Source organism: Dermacentor albipictus, chromosome 2 (genome assembly GCF_038994185.2).
Source record: "Dermacentor albipictus isolate Rhodes 1998 colony chromosome 2, USDA_Dalb.pri_finalv2, whole genome shotgun sequence".
NCBI lineage: Eukaryota > Metazoa > Arthropoda > Arachnida > Ixodida > Ixodidae > Dermacentor > Dermacentor albipictus.
In genome coordinates, this window is record NC_091822.1 from 137,311,562 (window position 1) to 137,332,745 (window position 21,184).

At 46.4% G+C, this 21,184-nt stretch overlaps 1 protein-coding gene across 17 annotated transcripts in view; it reads right to left on the reverse strand.

Annotated features, from left to right (window-relative positions):
• The window catches only part of LOC135918464 (protein lingerer-like), a 102,462-nt gene that overhangs the window by 65,724 nt on the left and 15,554 nt on the right, over window positions 1–21,184 (reverse strand). For all 17 annotated transcript variants that reach the window (XR_010569677.1, XR_010569676.1, XR_010569685.1 and 14 more), the window contains exons 7-9: window positions 19,554–19,754; window positions 13,376–13,596; window positions 1,044–1,196 (exon numbers count right to left, since the gene is read on the reverse strand). Coding sequence is in view for 11 of the 17 variants with exons in the window: in XM_065452116.1 (XP_065308188.1) it covers window positions 1,044–1,196; window positions 13,376–13,596; window positions 19,554–19,754 (575 nt within the window). In the remaining 6 variants the exon portion in view is untranslated. The remainder of the gene's footprint in view (window positions 1–1,043; window positions 1,197–13,375; window positions 13,597–19,553; window positions 19,755–21,184) is intronic.

Genomic DNA, 21,184 nt, shown 5'->3' on the forward strand with positions numbered 1-21,184 from the left:
AGAATGTCATGATTTTTCACCCGCATTTAGCTATGCAGTCAATACTTCACAAGCCTTCTATCAAGTTTTTTGGTTTCCCCAGGCTCTCCAGAAAGTATGAGGGAGAAAAATTCTGCTCAATAAAATTGAATAAAATGTTCTGAAGATATCGCTTTGAAACTTTTATGGAAGCACCAGGGAGACATTCTAAACATTTGTGCCAATTTTCATCAAAATCGATGAAGAAACAAGGAAGTTGATGTTCAAAGCCACGTCCGCCCTTAATGCCCGCAGACCATTTCTGACCACTAAAGCTGGCGATATTTACAATTGAAGAAAAGCTTTTGTGCGTTTAGTTACATTGCTACCTGAAAGTTGCTCACTGCATGCGCGATTGGGATCGGGCGTGTTCAGCTGCTGAAGTTTTGCAGTATCCTCGGTCTACTAAAGTTATTATTTCCAGAGGGATGTGCTTGTGAACACTTTCTATATCCCCCCCACAAGTTTCCGTGAATTTGAGAGATTTTGCCATCTAGTCATAACTTAGCTATAACAAATGCTCAACTTGATATTTTTCTATTATCAAGGTGGGCACTTTTTATGACTAAATTTGACAAACGTATTTCTTTGCTCAAAAATGGTCTAAAACAATTTGTAGCTTATGACCCACTGTGAACATTCAGAACCAATAAGTGTACTGTATGCAAGTTGCTGTTCATTAGCTCATTAGGCCTTAAAGAACATCCTCTTTTGGATCTAATGAAAAATATTTATCATAGGAAAAAAAAAAAATAATCGCATTTCTGGTCAGCTGGTAAAAATACATTAACTGTGCAGATTTCAATAGAATTATTTAAGAGAATAAAGGAATTTAAAGTGCCTCATCGCCTCTTGAAGTTGAATAGATTCCAGAATCGCGTGATAGCACCTAGTGCCCCCCCCCCCCCCCCCCCCCCTCGGTACCACGACTGAGCCATTCACTAGTGCATGCGGTACGTGCGCTAGTGAATGCATAAGCCCTGGCCTGAATTCTGTAGCTTGTTATTGTACACATTCTCACAGACCTTGGAGGGAGGTGGCACCCGCACCCTTGGCGTCTTTGTCCGCTGGGACGCAGGGACTGGCTTGGAGGTGGTGACAGAAGACACGTCTGCAGAGGACGCCGTCTGAGCCACGGGGTAGCTGCTGCTGGTCACGGAATTGGCTGCCGAGCCAACCTGGCAATGGACAGAGGGGTTCCCCACGATATCAAGGCAACCATATGCAACAATGAACTAACAAAGTTGATTCCAAACTACAAAAAATGCAAAGAGAGCTTGCTAGGTGTCCAACAAAATGCTGCAACCAGCCACAGATGAACTTGCCAATAAATAAAAATATGTGAAAGTACAGACAGCCAGAAGCTGGCACATTTCCAAAAATCAACTAGGATAGCATTTAGCATTGCTAGCAATGACCATGGTCACAGTGCTATGAATCTAGAGGAGCGTCGACCCTTTTGGCCTGGCCTGTGCTCTCCATCATATTGTTCGGCACTTGATCGCCTAGTAAATGTATGGCAAGTGTGTGTTCTTTTTGTGTCTGCCTTGAAAAGCACATGCACATACGTCACTGGTGACCTTGCACACTCATTCATCAAAGTGGTACTTCTATACCTTGTATGTTACCAACTTGTGATTCAGTGAACATTGTGACGTGCCTGCATATGATCAACACATCTCAAGTCTTTGGTTAGGTACAGTCGCCGACCGACTTTCCGGACTCCGAAAATTCGGACATGCCTGATTATTCAATCAGCTTCGCGGCCCCGCCATTCTCTTTACAGACCATAATGTGTAACAACTGCCGAAAGTTCGGACACCTTGCAACCTCTCGTCCGATTTTTCGGACACTCCTTGAGCCAACTCGATGAAGGGTATCATGCACCGACTCGGACTGGTGCTTAGTTCGACTTGCTGAACGCCATTTTCATTTTGAACGGAGCCTTCTTGCTGCCCCTTGAAGTGGCGCTAGTGGAAATCCCCGCTCATCATCATCGTCATTTCTGCCTGGTTCGATTGAGTGGCCGTACAGCAGTTCCGGTTTCAGCTTAGTAAGCCATGTCAAGACAATCCAGCAGCTGATGTGTTTTTTTTTTGTGCACGACGCTGCGAGCAGGCCACGTTTTTCGTTTGTGCGACTGGTGTCGGCACGGTGGTGTTTGTGTGCTGTGTCGAGGTTTCGGTGATCACACGCGGCGTACGGAAACATCGCGTCAAGTGTCTAATGGCGCCGCAATGCCTGCACAGACAGCGCTGGGGAACGCCGGCAAGTGCGTGCCGGGAGGCCTAAGATTTGTTGCCTTCCGATGTGCTCCCTACTGACACGGAAAATGTTCTGCCGAGACCTGCGCAGTGGTTGCATTACGATTCCGGACACCGTCTCATTTGACAGTTTCACAGGGTGCTGACACTGCTGTACTGACATGCGCAGAACTCGACGACGGCGAGATCATTCGTCAGGTTTCTACTGCACCGCCGGACGATGATGCACCATGTGGTACGCTGCCGTCGCAAGCGGAGCATGCACAAGCAGTGACTGTGCTTTCAGCTGCCTATAGTGACCGTACGACCATGGTACGACCCTCTCCGTGATTCAGGCTTATCCGATTGCGCGTAAACAGAACAGCGTGCAACGGCGCACTCACGATTTCTTCAAGCCTACTGCCGAGCCCGAATAAGTGCGTAGAAATAAAGGATTTCATTTTTTCTTTCTTAATCTGCTTTTTCGGACGCCTATTTATTCGGACATTTCCGCAGTCCCCGTGAGGTCCGAATAAACGGTCGGCAACTGTACCTTCAAAATGGGTGAAGTTCGCCTATAATATTACAGTAGACTCTCATTGCAACAGACCCTTGATAATCTGACAAATAATGTCCTTTGTCTGAAGTCCGTAATATCCGAAACACCTCACTTCCGAAACTTTGGTCACTATGTCTAACATCATTGCAAAGAATGGAACGTCCAAACTAAACAAGGTTGCAGTTTCACCCAAAAGGCAAAGCATCGATTGCAATAGCAAATCAGTAGACAGCCATGCGAAGTAAGGATAGTAGTTTTATCTCTCTCTACGACTTCGGAAAGTTGCTGTCAAAACGGAGTGAGGAAGCGCGGCAGTAGCAGCAGCGAGTGAACTGACCTCCGTGCGGTCTCTTGCTTCAACGCGAACATCGAAAGCACAGCGCATATGATGCTACCAGCACTGGGCGCACTTTGTCCAAATCCCAGATTGCTTTGAAGACGAGACCCGTGAGGGCGCGCACTTTGTCCACATTGCAGATCGCTTTCAAGATACTGGTGCCCGTGCAGGCAAGCACTTTGTCCACATCGCAGATCGCTTTCAAAAGTAGAACCCCACTCTCCCTTCCCTTCTCCGGTGCCTCATGCGCGAAAGACAGCGCATTGTCGCCCGGCCTTACTCTCGTGCGTGATATTGAGCCGCTATCGTCGGTTGACCGTTGAAAATAAGTTGTCAGCCCGTGCTGACACAGCAAAAGTATGTTAAGTATGTTTTATACGCCCGTTTTGAAAAAAATTGCTGCTAATTTCGTCTGCTGTAGCAGAGTCCATTGTAGCACAGTCTGAAAAGCTAACTTGGTTGTGTCAATAAATAGGTAGAACAAACTAAAGTTGAAATATCGTCCGTTATATCCGAAAGTATGTTGTACATGGGGCGTTTGTAACGAGTGTAGACTGTATTTCATTAAAAAAGCTGTTTTCAATGCGCAGAGGGTAACTGACGTAATGTCAGGCTAGGTACAACGAAGATCCTGAGCTTCAGTATTTGGCACGAACACGGCAACACACCTAACCATTCAGTACCACAGAAACATTACCACTACCTCCGCCACTGTTTATCGAAATCTCTCTCTCTCTCAAAGGAAAAAAAAAAAAAAAAAGGAAGTTGATTTTGGAATAAACGTCCCCACTTGAGCAGAATATCCCCGACAATTTTATGCCACAACAAACCGAATGTATATGGGTGTTGTACAGTGCAGTTTTGATTCTGATTGAGCCTATTCCCCACTGAATTTCTTAGCCGCAATTGGCTCCTTTATGCAAGCTGCAGAAAGGAGCCAATTACGGTCGTGGACTTCAATCCAGATTGGGAGGACCCGCATAACACCGCTATTAGCTCATTTCATCAACAAAGTGCTCTTACAACTGGTATGAGCTTTTTTGTTATCGAATTCTTCAGAACATCTATATCGAATTACTGTATTGACTTGAACCTAATGCACACACTTTTTCAGATGGAATGGGCCCAGAAATTGCATGCACGTTAGAATGGGGTACGACCCTAAATAAGTGTTACCATACCGCCGTCAACATTTGCAAAATGGCCGTCTCGTACACGCTTCCAGCCTAGCTGTCACAGCTTCCTCCATGTGCATACCTCCATGTTGTACGTGTAACCAGGCGCCGGTGTAATCTACCGCCCACTTGCGGAACACGTGCAAGAGTAGCGAGCGGCACAGCGGCCGTTGATGACCGATCTGCTCAAAGTACGGGCGATGCAGTTAGCCCTACAGAAAGGTCTAATGCGGAGTGACTTCAAAGCGAGCAGAGGCCGTCTATCAAATCTTATGAAAAGAAAAGGCTTTTCTCTTCGAAGGTGGACAGGGATATGGCAAAAATTGCCTGAAGAATATGAAAAGAAATTGCAGTTTTCAGCGGTACGTTTTAAGTTGCACCATAGAAACGGCTACCACTTCGGACAGATTGGAAATGTTTATCAGACGCTGCTCTACTTTGACATGCCTGCCACCACAACCGTTGAAAAAGGGGCGAAGCAAATGCGAGTTTTGTCTTCTGGCCACGAAAAGAACTTGAGTCACCGCAATGCTTTGTTGTACTGCGGATGGGCACAAGCTGTCCCCATATATTATCTTCAGACAGAAGATGCTCCCGAAAAGAATCGTGTTTCCGAGTGGCGGGATTATGCGTACAAATGAAAGAGGTAAGATGACCACGGACTTGGTCGCTGACTGGAATGATAACGTTCGGCGGAAGAGATCCGGCGGCAGTGTGGGTCTGCGTGGGATCCTTGTGCTCGACACGTTCAGGTGCCACCTTGACCAGCGCAACAACGACAAGCTGGCTGCATGCAACACCGACATTGTCATGATACCCGGCAGCATGACATCGCAGCTCCAGCCACCCGATGTTTGTTTGAACAAGCCCGTGAAAGATAGAATCCGGCAACATTGATGCCTTCAGGTAGCATATGTGGGTTTATTGGCCAGTTGCCTTCACCCAAAAAGATCACGTTCTCATGACGCCTGCGGCAAAAAGGACGATCCACGTCCGCCGCCAAGGGCTCTGAATGGTGGCGCTGGCTAACACTCCCAGGGTTCTTCTAGGACACATACCGTATTTACTCGCGTAATGATCGCACTTTTTTCGCCAGAAAAATTGATGCAAATTCAGGGGTGCGATCATTACGCGGGTTAAATTTCCCACGAAAAAAAAAAAACTTTTTTTTTTCGTCCCGCGTTTGCTGCGGGATGCGGGTGCGGGACACCAAAACAAACATGGCGGCCGGCGGAGCAAGCCGAACGCGCCGAACGCGATTTTTTCTTCTTCTCGTGAGTACATTACGTGCATTGAAACAGTTTCTTCCGTATCAGTGATGAATAATATCGTTAAGGGGGGACATGGGTTGTGGAGATTATTTCCTGCATCTTATGGATCTTATGGCCAAATCTGATGAAAATAAACAAGCTTAGTTAGTTTTTTGTGCTGATTTCAAATATGCAATAATTTTTCTTGTAGGTCCATTAGTTCAGGAGATTCACAGTGCTGCCACTCTATTGTTTGCGGAGACAATGGAAAAAAAAACTGCTCAGCAGAAAGTGAATATTATTGCATAGCTAGATACTATAATGTACAATAACTGCAATGCTGCAAAAAGTTTTCAAATTAGATTCTAATTCGCCATTCTGCAGGTGATCAAAATTCTTTCCTTGACCTAAAGCTACCACATCAAAAGAAAATAAAGTGCAAAAGTACACGTGCACATATTTGAAATTCTGCTCTCAGCACTTTGTAATATGCAGATTAGGCTTTCTGCTAAAGAAAGAATTACTGCTCTAGCTGTTCTAGATAATGAGATATCACTCCGACAGTCTAGTGAAGTGACCCAAAAACATGTTTTGAGAAAAGTGAGAAAACGTGGAAAACCCTATTTTATTTACAAATTTACGGCTGGAACAGCTCAGTAGGCACCAGGCATGTAGTCCTGCTGACTCCCAGCCCCTGTGTGCCGCTTTTTGAGGGACTGGCGCAAATCTTCTGACGCTTTGCGCTTCTTGGCTGATGCTGCCATTCGACGCCTATCTTTCTCGGCCATGCGGGTGCAACTTTGCTCGCTTGGATTCAGGCATAATTCTCTCATTATGTCCTTTGAGGCCCTTGCATTGCCTGCATTGAACTTTAGTACTGCCTCTGCCACAGCAGCCTCCACCATGAATAAAGAAGCGTGCCTGTCTTTTGGCGCCAGTGCCCAGATCATCGAATGCAGGCTTTCATTGTTATTTTGCGTTTTACCACGCTGGCAACGTTGCAGCAGTTTCTTGTCTGAAAGACGTTCATAAATGGGACGTAAAGCCTGACAAACATGAGGAGGAAGCTTTCGAGGATGTTTTGGAACCGGCTCACCCTTGGCCGCTGCAGCATTTTGCTTGCACCAGGAGTTTGGGCCTGATGGACAAAGAGTGTGATTAGCCACACCATCGTTTGATGTCACGTGATGATATGTGGCCATCACTGCATTTTGAGTGGCATCTACGTCTCCTTTGTGGGTCTTCAGAGCCCAACCATAGTAAGAGGTTAACTTGGAGATAAAGTCTGCTGTCAAGCGGCCCTTTCCACCAAGACTCTCATGTCCAGGGCCTCTGTGTTTTGCCACCAAGTTGCGCAAAGCCGTCCCCATGCGCTTTTGCACATGATTCACACAGTCCTCTTTTTCAATCGGGATATACCCATACACTTCATCATCTTGTAAAGCGAGATAACTGTGGCTGTCCCCGTCACAAAGCACCGTTGTATACCGCAGATTGTGCCGCTCCAATGAACGCCTGAAAAGAATGAGGGCAGCTTCCACCTCCATCTCCCCAGCTTTCTTATTAGTGTTCTTTTGACACTTGTGGCCATTCTTCCAGGCTCCATAGGAAGGGTCACTCTCCTTAGGCCCCGACTCGCACCCAGCACAGAAATTGCTCAATACCACAAAGTCGAGCACAAGTCCGCTGAACAACTCGATCACAGTGCCGATGCCGATATGGGACGTATGACCGCGGGTCATCCATGACCCGTCGTACGATACCGCGATGTTCCCAGTATGACCTACGTTCAGTTCGGCGTAAAGTTCGCGAACCGACCGCACGCAGTCGCTCGTCAGATTACGCGCGGCGCGATCGGCCGCTGGCGTCAACTTCGTCTTCACGTAGCTCTGCCACGTTTTCGTGTGAAGCGCCCGACGGCTGATCCCCATCAACGAGAAAATGTCATTGAACGCAGTCTGCCGGTTCCCCGTTGCCTGCATGGCACGCGTAGCCAAAACGTTCACAGCAAAAGGTTTCATCCGTTCAGCACTGTGAACGCGCGGCGAGCTCCACACCGACACAATCTCTCCACAGTTCGCGCACATAAAACGCAGCTTCACAGCGAGTCCGTATTCCCGCTCGTCCCGGACGATTTCTAAAGCACCATTGCAGATGTTGCAGTTCGCAAACGCTAATAAAGTGTTCACGGCACTCAAATCCACAATTGTGAACGTAGTCCCATCAGGCGGGCGAAGTGCATCGTCGGTACTGTCACCCACGAACTCGCGTTTCCTTTCCGTCGCTGGAGCGGAAGACAACTCCGATAGCTTCGCTTTGGCTTTCGCTTCCTCCTCCTCCAGCTCGGAGGGTTGCCGGTAGATCGTATCTTGCCGTACGCGAGAGCTGATCGAAGGGTCCGCGGCAGACGGACTTGTCGCAGTATCCGCAGCAGCGGATGCGGTCGTTAGGCCTGTCGTTGCTGCATCGACGATTTCGGCATCGGATGCTGAGGTAGTGGCGTCCTGGGCGTTTTGCGGTGTTGAGCAGCGTTTTTTGAAGTTTTCGGTGAGCGTCCGTCGCACTTTTTTCGCACCAAACTTGTGCCGCGTTCGAAATTTGCGCTCCGTTTCAGACATCACGTTGACACTGGGGCAAGATGGCGCACCTCAATGCGCGGCCAGCGCGGCTCCAAGCGCAGAGCAGACGATGGCCATGCAGCTCCGCCAATCGGGAGGCAAGCTCAAGTCACGTGCACCGAGTGACGAATAGGATGACGTTCTAGTACCTTTTTTTGCCGCGTATTTTCTAAGTGGCCAATGGCCGAACGGGGCCCGTTCTGGCGGGAATTTGAAAGGGAAAAGTCGCCTCTTTCAGATGAGACCAAGATGTCCGCGCTAGCACTACTGGAAGAGCAGGCGCGCGTTTCGGAAAATATGCCGTTTCAGCGCAAGTTCCGCCTGAAATTCAGCTAGTACATGTCGTATAAGGCGTCACTGCGGCTAAAATACTGATGTTATCGGGATGAAATTAACAATGTAGATGCAATAATAGCTGTACACTCCAAAAATGCAATAAAAAAATATCGAGTTTTTTCGCGATTTTTGGTCGCCACAACCCGTGTCCCCCCTTAAGGGGGGACGCGGGTCTTGAAATCGCGAAAAATGGTCAAAAATGGCAATTTTCAAAAATTGCGTTTTTGAAGTCCTTAATGTCCCAACTATGCCTCTACAAAATATTATGGCGCAATTCCTACTCGAAGTATAAAATAAACGGTAATTTATAAACGTCGGTGAGCCGAAATTGAACGCCAAGCGCGAAGATTTGCCTCATTTTCAAGCTGCCGTAGCTCCGCGCGACGCGTACCGATCGGCGCCATCTTGGTCTCGTTTGAAAGCTGGTTTCCCGCTCTCCATTCTGGCGCCCCTCGGCACGCTGTAGACCCTCGTGCAGCAGAGGGATTGGCACCCGTTCTCAAGCGGGAAATCGTCGCGAGACAGCCGCTGATTGGGTGAACCGGGCGCCTCCTCGAGGCGCAGCCCTCTGATTGGCCGTGACGTATGCTTCGCCTTCCGCGGCCGCGTTGTCCGACTCCTTCACGTCGTCTGCTTTCGCCTGGACGCACGTCATTTTTCGAGCTCCTCTTTGTTTCCTAGTATTTTTCGTTCTGCCTTTTTCTTTATCGTTCTTCTAGATATTTTGGCTATTGGGTCGCTTCTTTTAACCACGAATTTCTTGCTTTTGCGTGCCTGGTGGCTTTGTTCCGCGTGTCACGATGGCGCGAGACGCGCGCTTGAAAGCAAGCACGCGAAAAGCAGTCGGCAAAAAGAGACGCGCATGGAATAAGAACAGCGCTACATCGTCGAGAACTACAGCTTCGGTGATGCCGCAAGCTGCTGTGCCCTTGGTGGATGCGGCAGGACTGAGCTCGCCAACAACAGCTTCGCCGGTGGACGCGGCTGAACAAACCCCGTCGACGCTAGCTTCGCCTGTGGACGCGGCTGGACAGTGCCGATCAGTGTCAACTTCGTTACCGCAAGTCTGTGCAGTGCCGGTGGATGCGCCTGGACTAAGCCCGTCGAAAATGCCAACTTTTGAGACGCTGCAAGTCGCTTCGGATTCCGTGTCGTCGGAAGCGGCCGAGCCGGCTGACCTAAGCCTAACGTTGACTTCGGCGTTTCCGCACGCCGCTTCGGTGCCGACGGACGCGGCTGAACCGAGCTCGCGTGCTCAACGCTTCGACACTGTGTTTTTCACGGAGGCGGAGTGCGCGGGGCGCGAAAATTACGCAGACAACGTTAAAACTTCATTGGCGAAGCAGTCCGCGACTTCCCGCAAGTTCGAGCTAATGAACGTCGGCACAGCAAGTGAAGATGACGATCGCGGCACAGAGTACATCATCGTTGATCTCTCAGTGCTAAAGAAGATGTTTGTGTCCACAAGCTGCAGCAAGTGTGGGATGACCACTCTCCAACTCGCAAAGTGCAGTGAGAGAGAATACGGCCTAGCAGTGAAGTTGGAGCTCACATGCTCAAATTGCGATTTCGCCGAGCGGCACTTCTCGTCGCCACGAGTGCCCGGGAAATCCAACATCACGCCCTTTGAAGTCAATTTGCGGGCAATGAAGGGAATTCAAAGTATAGGCAAGGGAGCGACTGCCCTAGCAGATTTTTGTGCCACCATGAACCTCTCTCACCGAGGACTTCACCACAAGACTTTCAGGGGGCATATGGACACCATGGTGAAAGCTTGCCAGGCAGTAGCTACTGCTACAGAAGCAGCAAGCGTCAAAGTGGTGAAGGACATGTACAAGAACTTCCTGAATCCACCAGGAAATGTAGATGTCATATTTGATGGCAAATGGAAAACACGTGGTCACAATTCAAATATTGCAGTAGGCTGCATCATAGAGCTATACACTGGCCTAGTACTGGACCATGTTGTGCTCTCGAGGTACTGTCGTGGGTGCCAAGGGGCACCTGATCCCAGTGATGATGGGTACGGTGACTGGGCTATGAACCACAAGTGCATGAAAAACATCGACTGCAATGCCGGCCGGATGGAGACTGAAGCAGCTATCATTTTGTTCAACAGGTCTCTGGAAAAAAATGGGTTGCGGTACACAACTATACTTTCTGATGGTGATAGCCGCACCTTTCATGCATTGACCTCAGGAGAAGTGTATGGATATATATCCATTGAAAAGAAAGACTGCTTGAACCATGTCCACAAGCGGATGGGGACGGCTCTTCGCAACTTGGTGGAGAAGAAGAAGGCACAAGGAGAATCTCTTGGCGGAAAGGGCAACCTCACCCAAGATAAGATAAAGAAAATTACAAACTACTATGGGTATGCCTTGCGGAGCCACAGCCACGACGTTGCAGGCATGAAAAAGGCAGTGCATGCCACGCTGTTGCACATGACCTCGACAGATGAAGCCCCAGACCACAGTTGCTGTCCTCAAGGGGTTGATTCGTGGTGTGCCTTCAATCGTGCTTTGGCGAACCAAGTGGAGCCGTCACCACACAAAAACCCTCTGCCAGGCCACGTTCGCACTGCTCTTGAGCCAATCTTTGCAAGGCTGGGCGACGAGGCCCTCTTGGAGCGCTGCAAAGATGGCATGACACAGAACGCCATTGAGTGCCTACACTCTGTCATTTGGAGCCAAAGCTCCAAGAACACGCATGACTCTTTGCTGGCTGTTGAAAGAGCTGTTGCAGAAGCAGTTTCTCGCTTCAACCAAGGAATGGCAGCAACCAGCAGAGCTGTTGCAGCACAGCTTGGTTACAGTCCTGGGAGCTGCCTCATTCGTAGGAGCCTTGAGAAAGATAAGCAGAGGCTGTGCAGGTCTGATAAAAGTCACACCAACGCTGAAAAGGTGAAGAAGAGGATGGCCAAGAAACACAAGCCTGACAGAACCCAGGACTACTGCCCAGGACTTTTGTGAATGTGTGGCAGATTCATAGAAAATAGCAGGTGACTTTTTGAGCTTTTTTTTTGTCAAAGGCCAACGCAATACAGAAGTTTTCACAATCTTTACATGAACAGATTTCTGTGAGTTTGGTGTTATTGTGTTCAGTAATGACTGGGCTGCATGCTAAAGCATTAAATTTTTCCATGTGATAGGTAAACAAAAGTGGCAGAGTAAGCAAAACTTTGAATGCAATTTTCTCAGCTTTGCTTTTTCGATCAAATGCCTTTGCCTTACGGAACTTTTCATAATGTTTGCATCAACTGATTTTATTGAATTAGGTATCATTTTTTTCAGTGAAACCTCAGCTGCATCCTAAAGCTTTCCATTTTTCATTAAACCAAATAGACTAGCAATTAGGTCAGGTGTAAGCTAATTACTCCTGCATTGTTTTTTTCTTCCTACTTTGATATTCATTCATGACCTATATGATGACTTTTAAAAAATTTCTTTAGCTTTAGGATGTGCAGTAGGTCCTTGGAAATGACAGCTATTCTTTAAAACTAGTTTTTTTAATTAAGAAATTACCATAATGGCCCGTAACAAAAGACCTATGTGGGATAAGTTATTTTGCGATATCTTCATTTCTAAATGAGATATATCAAATCTGAATATATATTTGGAATCAGCATTGAAAGATATATCTGCATGCGAATTTTCAGGAAGATACGTTAAGAAATAAAAAAAAAGTTTTCAAGACCCTCATACCCCCTTAACATCGGCAAGTTTGCGGCAATAACGTAGCCATGTCCACTTTGAGGGGACAAAAACAGATGGGCGCACTTAGCTGCCAGTGACAGAAACGCATGGCCGGTGTGCTGCGGAAACTGCGGCACCGGTTTCACTACTGTCCTAACACGGCACGTTTCCGCTAAGGGTGGGCGAATATCTTAGCTGTGTTACAAGCGTCGGCGTATGAATAGGGTACACTTTTAACGTATCCGTGTAAACGTGGCTACTATCATTGCCGCGCGCGATTTGTTGTGTGCTCACGAGTGCCGATGAAAAGAATCGAAACGCCTCTTTTGTTTTTGTTGACCACAACTATTATAAAGCCTACCCATAATAAAGACAAGTTTGGTAGTACGTCTTTTTGTCATGGAATTGCGGAAAGTGATGAAAGTAATGAAATGAGGCATCCACTTAAGAATGTTTGGTGCGTGCAGGCGAGTCGTTCGCGTAGCATTCGACAGATGGTAAGCGCGATCATTGTTAGCTAGACTTGGAACACCACATATCGCTGCGGCAAGTTCGGGGTGGGATCATTACACGGGAAATAAAAAAAAAATCGAATTTTGACGACAAAATTCTGGGGTGCGATCATTACGCGAGTGCGATCATTATGCGAGTAAATACGGTAAATACCGAAGAATGTGGATAGGGAAACGGCGCCGCGGTAGCTCAATTGGCAGAGCATCGCACGCGAAATGCGAAGGTTGTGGGTTCGGTTCCCACCTGCGGCAAGTTGTTATTTCATCCACTTTAATTTCCATTAATTTATCGCTTCTTTATTTAATTTGATTGCACAAGTAATTTCCACTATGTTGTCCTTGGTGTCAGTGTTTGTTGGCTTCTTGTGATAGTTCTGGTCTGTGACATTCTTGCGTTTCCCCATGACTTTTTCTGAATTAATGATGCAACGAATAGTCTAAATGCCTGCTGCACAATCACCTCATAAAAAATGAAAACTAAAAAAGAACCAAAAGAACATGTTGTAAATAAAGAAATTAAGAATTTCACAACCTCAACCATTCATTTTGGAACGAAGATTGCCGATGCATTCCTACCAAAACCTGCCATGGTCTGTTTCCTCCCCTGCCCACTAGGACGACAGAAAGCTCACCCCAACAGCTGCCTTGATAGATTCGGTAGCTTGCTGGTTGTACTGGGCAACACTGATTGACTCGTGTGGAGACTCCTTCAACAGCTGTATGATGCTTGCTGTGTCGGGTGCTGGCGGAGGATTTGCAGCCACTCCACTTGCCGTGAACACTTTCGTCTCCAGCTGACCAGTCCAGTCCTCCTCACTCCAGTCCTCACTGACCGCCAGGTCGTTCCAGTTGCCTGAGAAGGAAAGCAAGGAACTCTTGTCAGCCAAATGCTTTGGTTTTATTTCCACAATCATTTCCGCACTAGAGAAATCAGCAAGGGATATCCATTGTAAACGAGAGGCAATATGACCAAGTAGAATGCATGACACAAACAGAACAGCACGACTAAACATCCTTAAGAGGGGACGCGGCAATTGAAGTGGTCAAATTGTCAGAATTTTCTATTTTCTGATTTATTATTTTTTTTGCAATCCACGGACCTTTATTTACCTCGTAGTGAAATATAATAAAATACGTGGTACAAATAGAGAAAACAACACTTTTGTAGAGTGCTGTCATAAAAAATTTCGAAAAATCGGGCTTCGGAAGGCCCCGTCACACAGCGGATCGCCTGGCTATCCATTGACGCAGCGCCGCCATCTTGGTACCATCGTAAAGAGGAGAGACGGAGCTAAAGATAGCCGGAGCGACGCATTTCTCCACCGAAAAATAAACCAGAAAACGCAAGCGAAAAAAAGGCGAATGTGGCATTGCAATTGGGCGTAGCAGTCACGTGGGGCACAGGGCGCGCTCCTATTGGCTGTTGTAGATTTGAATTGCCGACGAACCTCTCTCGCGCGCATTTGCACAGCAGTGAGCAGTGCGTTCCTAACGACGTGATTGACGATCGTGGCAGCTTAGGCACATTTTCTGCGATATGCCCCAAAGGAATGAAGTTCCGAACAGCCTGCGTGTATGGAAGACCATGAAAGGCGTGGAAAAGAGGCAGAAAACTACTCGTAAGAGCAGATGCCACTGAGCTTGTTGACGAGGCATGACCGGCGCACGTCGGTGACTGGGAAAGCACACCCGCGTGCGTTACTGACGACACAACCACAGAACGCCTACGCGACCGTGAGTGACAGTAATGGAGCACCCGGGAGCGACGGTGAAGGCGCGACCGCAAGTGAGGGTAAAGCCACAACCGCAAGCGATGGTGAAGGCGCAACCGTGAGTGATGGTGACGTTACGTCCGCGTGCAGTCGCGACAGCGGTGGAGCAGAAGTTTCCGCGGCAAATATTCAACTGCAAATTTCAGCTCCAACTCCACTAATAAAGACGTTGCGCAACGAGATACAAGAGCGGATGTTTTGAGTGCGCTGTCACCTGCCTCTGCATGACGACCAAAAAAGGCAACCAAGGTGCACGGAACTGCTGCAAAAACGCAAAAAACTACATCAAGATGGAAAGCAAATGGGTCCCCACAGGCAAAGGACTACATCGCAGACGGGTTTTAGGTGCTCAAAATAAAGATTTACACGTTTACAACAAATGCAACTTTGAGCTCCGTTTTCTCAGCTTGTCTTTTTGTGCAGTTGCTTTCATTTGGAAGTCATTTGGAAGTGAACTGTCAGTAATGGACTGGGTAAAAATTATTTGTAATATATGACTGGAAATTTCTTTCGTACCTTTTAGTACCTTAGCAGTGATGTTATCTGGCCTGGGGGCACTAGAAATTTTTAGGTTATCAATAAGTTTCATAATGCCTTGAGAAGTAATTGCAATGGGAAACATGAGGGGAAAACTGTGGATGGGCAAATCAAAGTCCTTCAGTGCAGGCTCACGAGTGAAAACAGAAGAAAAATATGAGTTCATTACGTCTGATCGCTGATCAAGCGGCACGTTTGAACCGTCAGGATAAGTCAAGGAAATGTTATTGGAGCTATTGTTTGGTTTCAAAATATTCCAAAATTTCTTGGGTTTGACATGTATGATGTTAGGCAAATCGTGGTGGAAGAACTTCTTTTTGGATTGTCTCAAAGTGCTAGTGTATTTGCGCAGGCATTTGAAGTACTTGTCCCACTCTGAACAAGATTTAGAGCGTTTCGCATCACGAAACAGACGGGCTTTCCTAAATCACCGCGAATGCGAACAAGAGGTACATGTCTCTCAACAAGCCGTAATAATTTATTCTTAAATAACAACCAGTTTTCATCTACTGTACGAGAAGGAGCAGTCTCACGAAAAAAATGTGAGAAAGTGCTCAGTTCAGTGTTAATTTTGCTAAAATCTGCTTTGTTGTAGTCCCTAATGTATTTGGTCGAGGGCTGTCTGAAAGGAACTGGGATGCAGAGATTAAATAGCAGTAATTTGTGGTCGCTTAGACCAGCTACGGATGATAGCGATTTTATTATTTTGGGGTTAGAGACAAGGACAAGTTCTAGAATGTTCTCCCCACGGGTTGCCATATTAACCATCTGAGTAAAGTTGAATGTAAGGATTGTGTCAAGAAAATCTTTGGATTGCTGGTAATGTGCGTCTAGATTTGCCCAGTTAATGTCCGGAAAATTAAAATCGCCACAGAGCATAAAGTTTGCAGACGGGAAGCGTGAGTAAAGATTCGCTAGTACAGAATTTAGTTCATGGTTGAAAGAAACATCACAGTCAGGAGCGCGATAACAAGCTATAATCACAGTCATACTTGACCGAAGTGATATATTTACACACAAAATTTCATGTTGACAGTTCAATTTGGTGACATATGAAGGAACACTTTCTTTCACAAAAATCAAAATGCCGCCTCCCCTGCGCCCCAACCTGTCAAGCCTGTGAACAGCGTATGTGTGGCTATCATTTAGTAGCTCATGGTCAGCAATATTTGGATGCAGCCAAGATTCCGTAAGTATAGCAAGGTCAGTATTGTTGTCTTTCAAGAGAGATTCTGGAGCGTCTTTCTTAGGCAGGTAACTACGCATGTTTGCAAGCAAGACCGACATACTTTGATAAACAGGGACAGTAACCGAGGCGCGGCAGGTCTGGGGGGGAGAGGAGGGGCGCGCATGCCTGGAGAGACGCAGTGATCGCTATGCCCTCAGTTCAACTATACAATCAGATTCAGCATTGTACGTGAATTGTTTGCCATCAAGCAGCAGCTTGTCAAAGCGAAGTTTAAATGATCTGCCGCTCTGTTGTCCACGAAGATAAAGTTTCCTTCGCGCCTGTCGAACTCGGGCTGAGTAGTCCTCGCGAATCGAAAAATTCGTGCCCTTGAGCTTAGAAGCCACTGCAAGAATTCTTGATTTATCTTTAAATCTTGCATATTTTACAATAATAGGCCTAGTTTTGTCTTGCTGGTAACGACCAAGTCGGTGTGCACGCTCCAAGTCGTCTGTACTAACGGATAAGCCGAGTTGCTCGGAGCAGAATGATACTATTTTGGTCTGAGACTCAAGCCAGGTCTCGCCCTTTGTGTCTTGAATTCCACAGAAAAGTAAAGATTAGTAAAGTGGTACCGGTATATAAGTCAGGCAGCCGCTCTGATCCTTCCAACTATCGCCCCATTTCCCTAACGAGTATTCCCTGTAAACTACTAGAACATATAATATATTCGCAAATAGCATGTCATCTCGGTGATCATTCCTTCTTTTTTCACAATCAGCATGGTTTCCGGCCTGGTTTGTCATGCGATACACAGCTTTTTGAATTTATTACTGAACTTCACCTGAATTTAGACTCATCACTTCAAACTGACGTCATATATCTAGACTTCGCCAAAGCATTTGACTGTGTTCCCCATCAGCGGCTTTTGGCCAAACTTTCATGCCTCGGTCTCGACCCTCTCGCACTGTCATGGATCCGTTGCTTTCTTACTAATCGATTCCAGTACACAGCTATCGGAAATCATTTCTCAACCACTGCTAGCGTCATCTCCGGAGTACCACAGGGGTCCGTCCTCGGTCCCCTTCTCTTTCTCATCTTCATAAACGACCTTCCCAACGGCATATCATCCAATATCCGACTTTTTGCAGATGACTGCGTAATCTACCGTCGCATTACAGACCCAGCCGACCATGCAACGCTCCAAAAAGACTTACATTCATTAGAGACCTGGTGTTCCAACTCTTTAATGAAACTTAACATCTCCAAATGTAAAGTTATGCAGGTATCCCGTAAACACTCTAACAAGAATCACTCGTACTTTTTAAACTCGACAGCCCTATCCACCGTTGAGTCGTATCGTTATCTCGGTATTACTATTAATAGCAAGTTGACCTGGTCCGACCATATAACAAAATTGGCTACCGACACTAATAAATCACTTGGTTACGTCAGACGTACCCTTGCGCTGTGCCCCTCATCCACAAGAAAACTAGCTTATGAAACTTTTATTCGAAGTAAACTTGACTACGCCTCAGCTATTTGGAGCCCGCACCAAGCTATTAATATGTTAGAATCAATACAAAATCGTGCCGCTAGATTCATCACTTCCAGATACAGCCGTGAAGAAAGTGTCAGTGCGATTAAATCATCTCTAGGACTCGAACCATTGGAGTTGCGTCGGAAAATTGCGAAACTGTGCCTTTTCCAGCGACTTTATTATAACTTCCCCGAACTGCATGGAAGGCTTCTAATCCCACCAACCGGTACATCTCGTCGCCTTTTTAACTCTTGCAGCATCCAGCGCTTGCATGGTTCAACAGCTTCCTTTAATCAATCGTTTTTGCCTAGCGCCATTATAGAGTGGAACAATTTACCAGATAGAGTTGTCAATGAGCGCAACCCCATTATCTTCAAGCAGCTGCTTACTGATCACCTTAAACCCTAACCTTACAATGACCGTACTGTGCCTTCATTCTTTTGTGATTGCCGTCTCACATTGTGACTGTTCTGCTGATTTGCTTTTGCATTCTATTCAGTGTGCCTCTTGTTGTTGTTGTTTTATTTTTGTTATTTTTAATGCGAATCCACAGGCTGAGTCTTGTAAGAAATTGTAACCATATCTTTGTTTCTATCCTTATCTTCTGTAACCCCCCCCTTATGTAATACCCCGACAGGGGTCCTTAAGGAAAAATAAATGATGATGATGATGATGATCCCGGTGCCATTTTACAACAAATGAAGACAACATCATTGTCTTTTGCACTTAGATGCTGAAACTTTAACTGCACTGTATTAAAAAATTTATAATGGGTTTTTTGCAAGTCATTAGTAAGACAATATGCAAAGGAAAGCAGAAAAAATATTTTTATGCTCACTTTGGCATTTAGAAAATACATCAATAGCTTTATTGCACAGAATGGGCCTTTGTGAACATGCAGATGTGAAAATCTTGGCGAACTTATGTGTAATTAATAAATTAATTTGGGCATGACCATTACAGGCTGTCAATTGTAACTCGTAAACTATAATAGATATCCTACCCCTTCAAAGTGGACATGGCAACGTTATTGCCACAAACTTGCCAATATTAATGTTATTCATTACTGATACAAAAGAAACTGTTTCAACGCGCGTGATGCACTCACGAGAAGAAAAAGAAATCGTGTTCGGCTTGCTTCGCCGACCGCCATTTTTGTTTTGGTGTCCTGCACTGTTACAGCGACAACCGCCCGTTTGTTGGCCTGTCGTCATCCCACAGCAAATGCGGGATGAAAAAAACATTTTCCTTTTCGTAGAAAATTTAACCTGCGTAATGATCCCACACCTGAATTTGAGTCAATTTTTTTGACGAGAAAGTGCTATCGTTATGCAAGTAAATACGGTATCTAAACAAGAAAAAATATTTTTTTATTGTGTCATTAATGTTTCATTGTGTCCCGATGGAAGTGGAATGTTAGTTATCTTAGGAACTAACTGACCTACACCAAAACGAATTACTTATTTAGAATTGGAACAGTAATCTTAAAAAAGTATGATACGTTTGATCAATATTTGCAAAGAAACAACAAACAGTGCTTCAATAACAGCAGAGTGGGCTACGAGGGATGCCGCAGTGAAGGGCTCCAGATTTATTTGGGCACTTTGGGCTTCATCAATGTGCACCCGAATCTCGATATTACATGCATTTTCACATTCCATTTGCATCAAAATGCAGATGCTGCAACTGGGAACCCATGACCTTGTGCTCAGAAAGATGCAGAAGAACAAACCAACTACTGTGAAATACACGGCCAAATTTAGTGCCTAGGTGAACAATTAAAGAACACCCACCGACTGGCATGGCATCCTGCTGTTGCTGCTGCTGCTGTTGACCTCCCCTGGATGCCCGCTGCCCTCCGGCTGACGTGCTGTTGGTCCATGTGTCCATAGACTGGGGGAAGCCATCATGGCTACCCAGTCCCCGGTTCTGGAACGTGCGGCTACCACGACCGCCACCAACACCCCCTCCTCGGCCCCCCCGGCCACCCCGCCCTGCACAGAGAGAAAGGTGAGGGAGAACACACCAAGGCACTGACGACAGTGAAATAGCCACACCCCTTCCAGAGAGATGAAATGGTCAATTTGGTTTTCCATAATGCACCAGCTACAAATTTGTCATGTTGAAGAAAAAGATACACAGAATGCAAGGTATTCTACCAATGATGTCTACAAAACTGCCCACAGTAAAGGTGGAATGAAATGGTCGCACCAAGAGACGATAGAATGTGCAATAGGCATCCTTAATTGCCTACATCCTAATTTACGTGCCTTAAGGGGGGACATGGGTTGTGGCGATTATTTCCTGCATCTTATGGCCAAATCTGATGAAAATGCACAAGCTTACATAGTTTTTCGTGCTGATTTCAAATATGCAATAATTTTTCTTGTAGGTTCATTAGTTCAGGAGATTGACCGTGCTGCCACTCTATTGTTTCCGGAGACAATGAAAAAAAAAAAAAAACGGCTCTGCAGAAAGTGAATATTATTGCATGGCTAGATACTATAATGTGCAATAACTGCAATGCTGCAAAAAGTTTTCAAATCAAATTTTAATTAGCCATTCAGGAGGTGATCAAAATTCTTTCCTTGACCTAAGGCTACCACACCAAAAGAAAATTCATAAAATGGAAATATACATATGCACAAATTTGAAATTCTGCTCTCAGCACTTTTTAATATGTAGATTAGGCTTTCTGCTAAAGAAAGAATTAGCGCTCTAGCTGTTGTAGATCATGAGCTATCACTCCGACAGTCTAGTGAAGTGAGCCATAAACATGTTTTGAGATAAGTGAGAAAACGTGCAAAACCCTACTTTATTTACAAATTTACAGCTGGAACAGCTCAGTAGGCACCAGGCATGTAGTCCTGCTGACTCCCAGCCCCTGTGTGCCGCTTTTTGAGGGACTGGCACAAATTTTCTCATGCTTTGCACTTCTTGGCTGATGCTGCCATTTGACGCCTATCTTTCTCGGCCATGAGGGTGCGACTTTGCTCGCTCGCATTTAGACAGTTCTTTCATTATGGCCTCTGAGGCCCTTTCCCTTGCACACAACGATGTTCCCAGTATGACCCACGTTCATTTCGGCGTAAAGTTCGCGAACCGACCGCGCGCACGTCAGATTACGCGCCGCGCGATCGGCCGCTGGCGTCAACTTCGTCTTCACATAGCTCTGGCACGTTTTCGTGTGAAGAGCCCGACGGCCGATGCCCATCAACGAGACAAACGTCATTGAACGCGGTCTGCCGGTCCCCCTTTGCCTGCATGGCACGCGTAGCCAAAACGTTCACAGCAAAGGGTTTCATTCCTTCAGCACTGAACGCGCGGCGAGCTCCACACCGACGCAATCTCTCCACAGTTTGCGCACATAAAACGCAGCTTCAAAGCGAGCGCGAGTCCGTATTCCCGCTCATCTCGGACGATT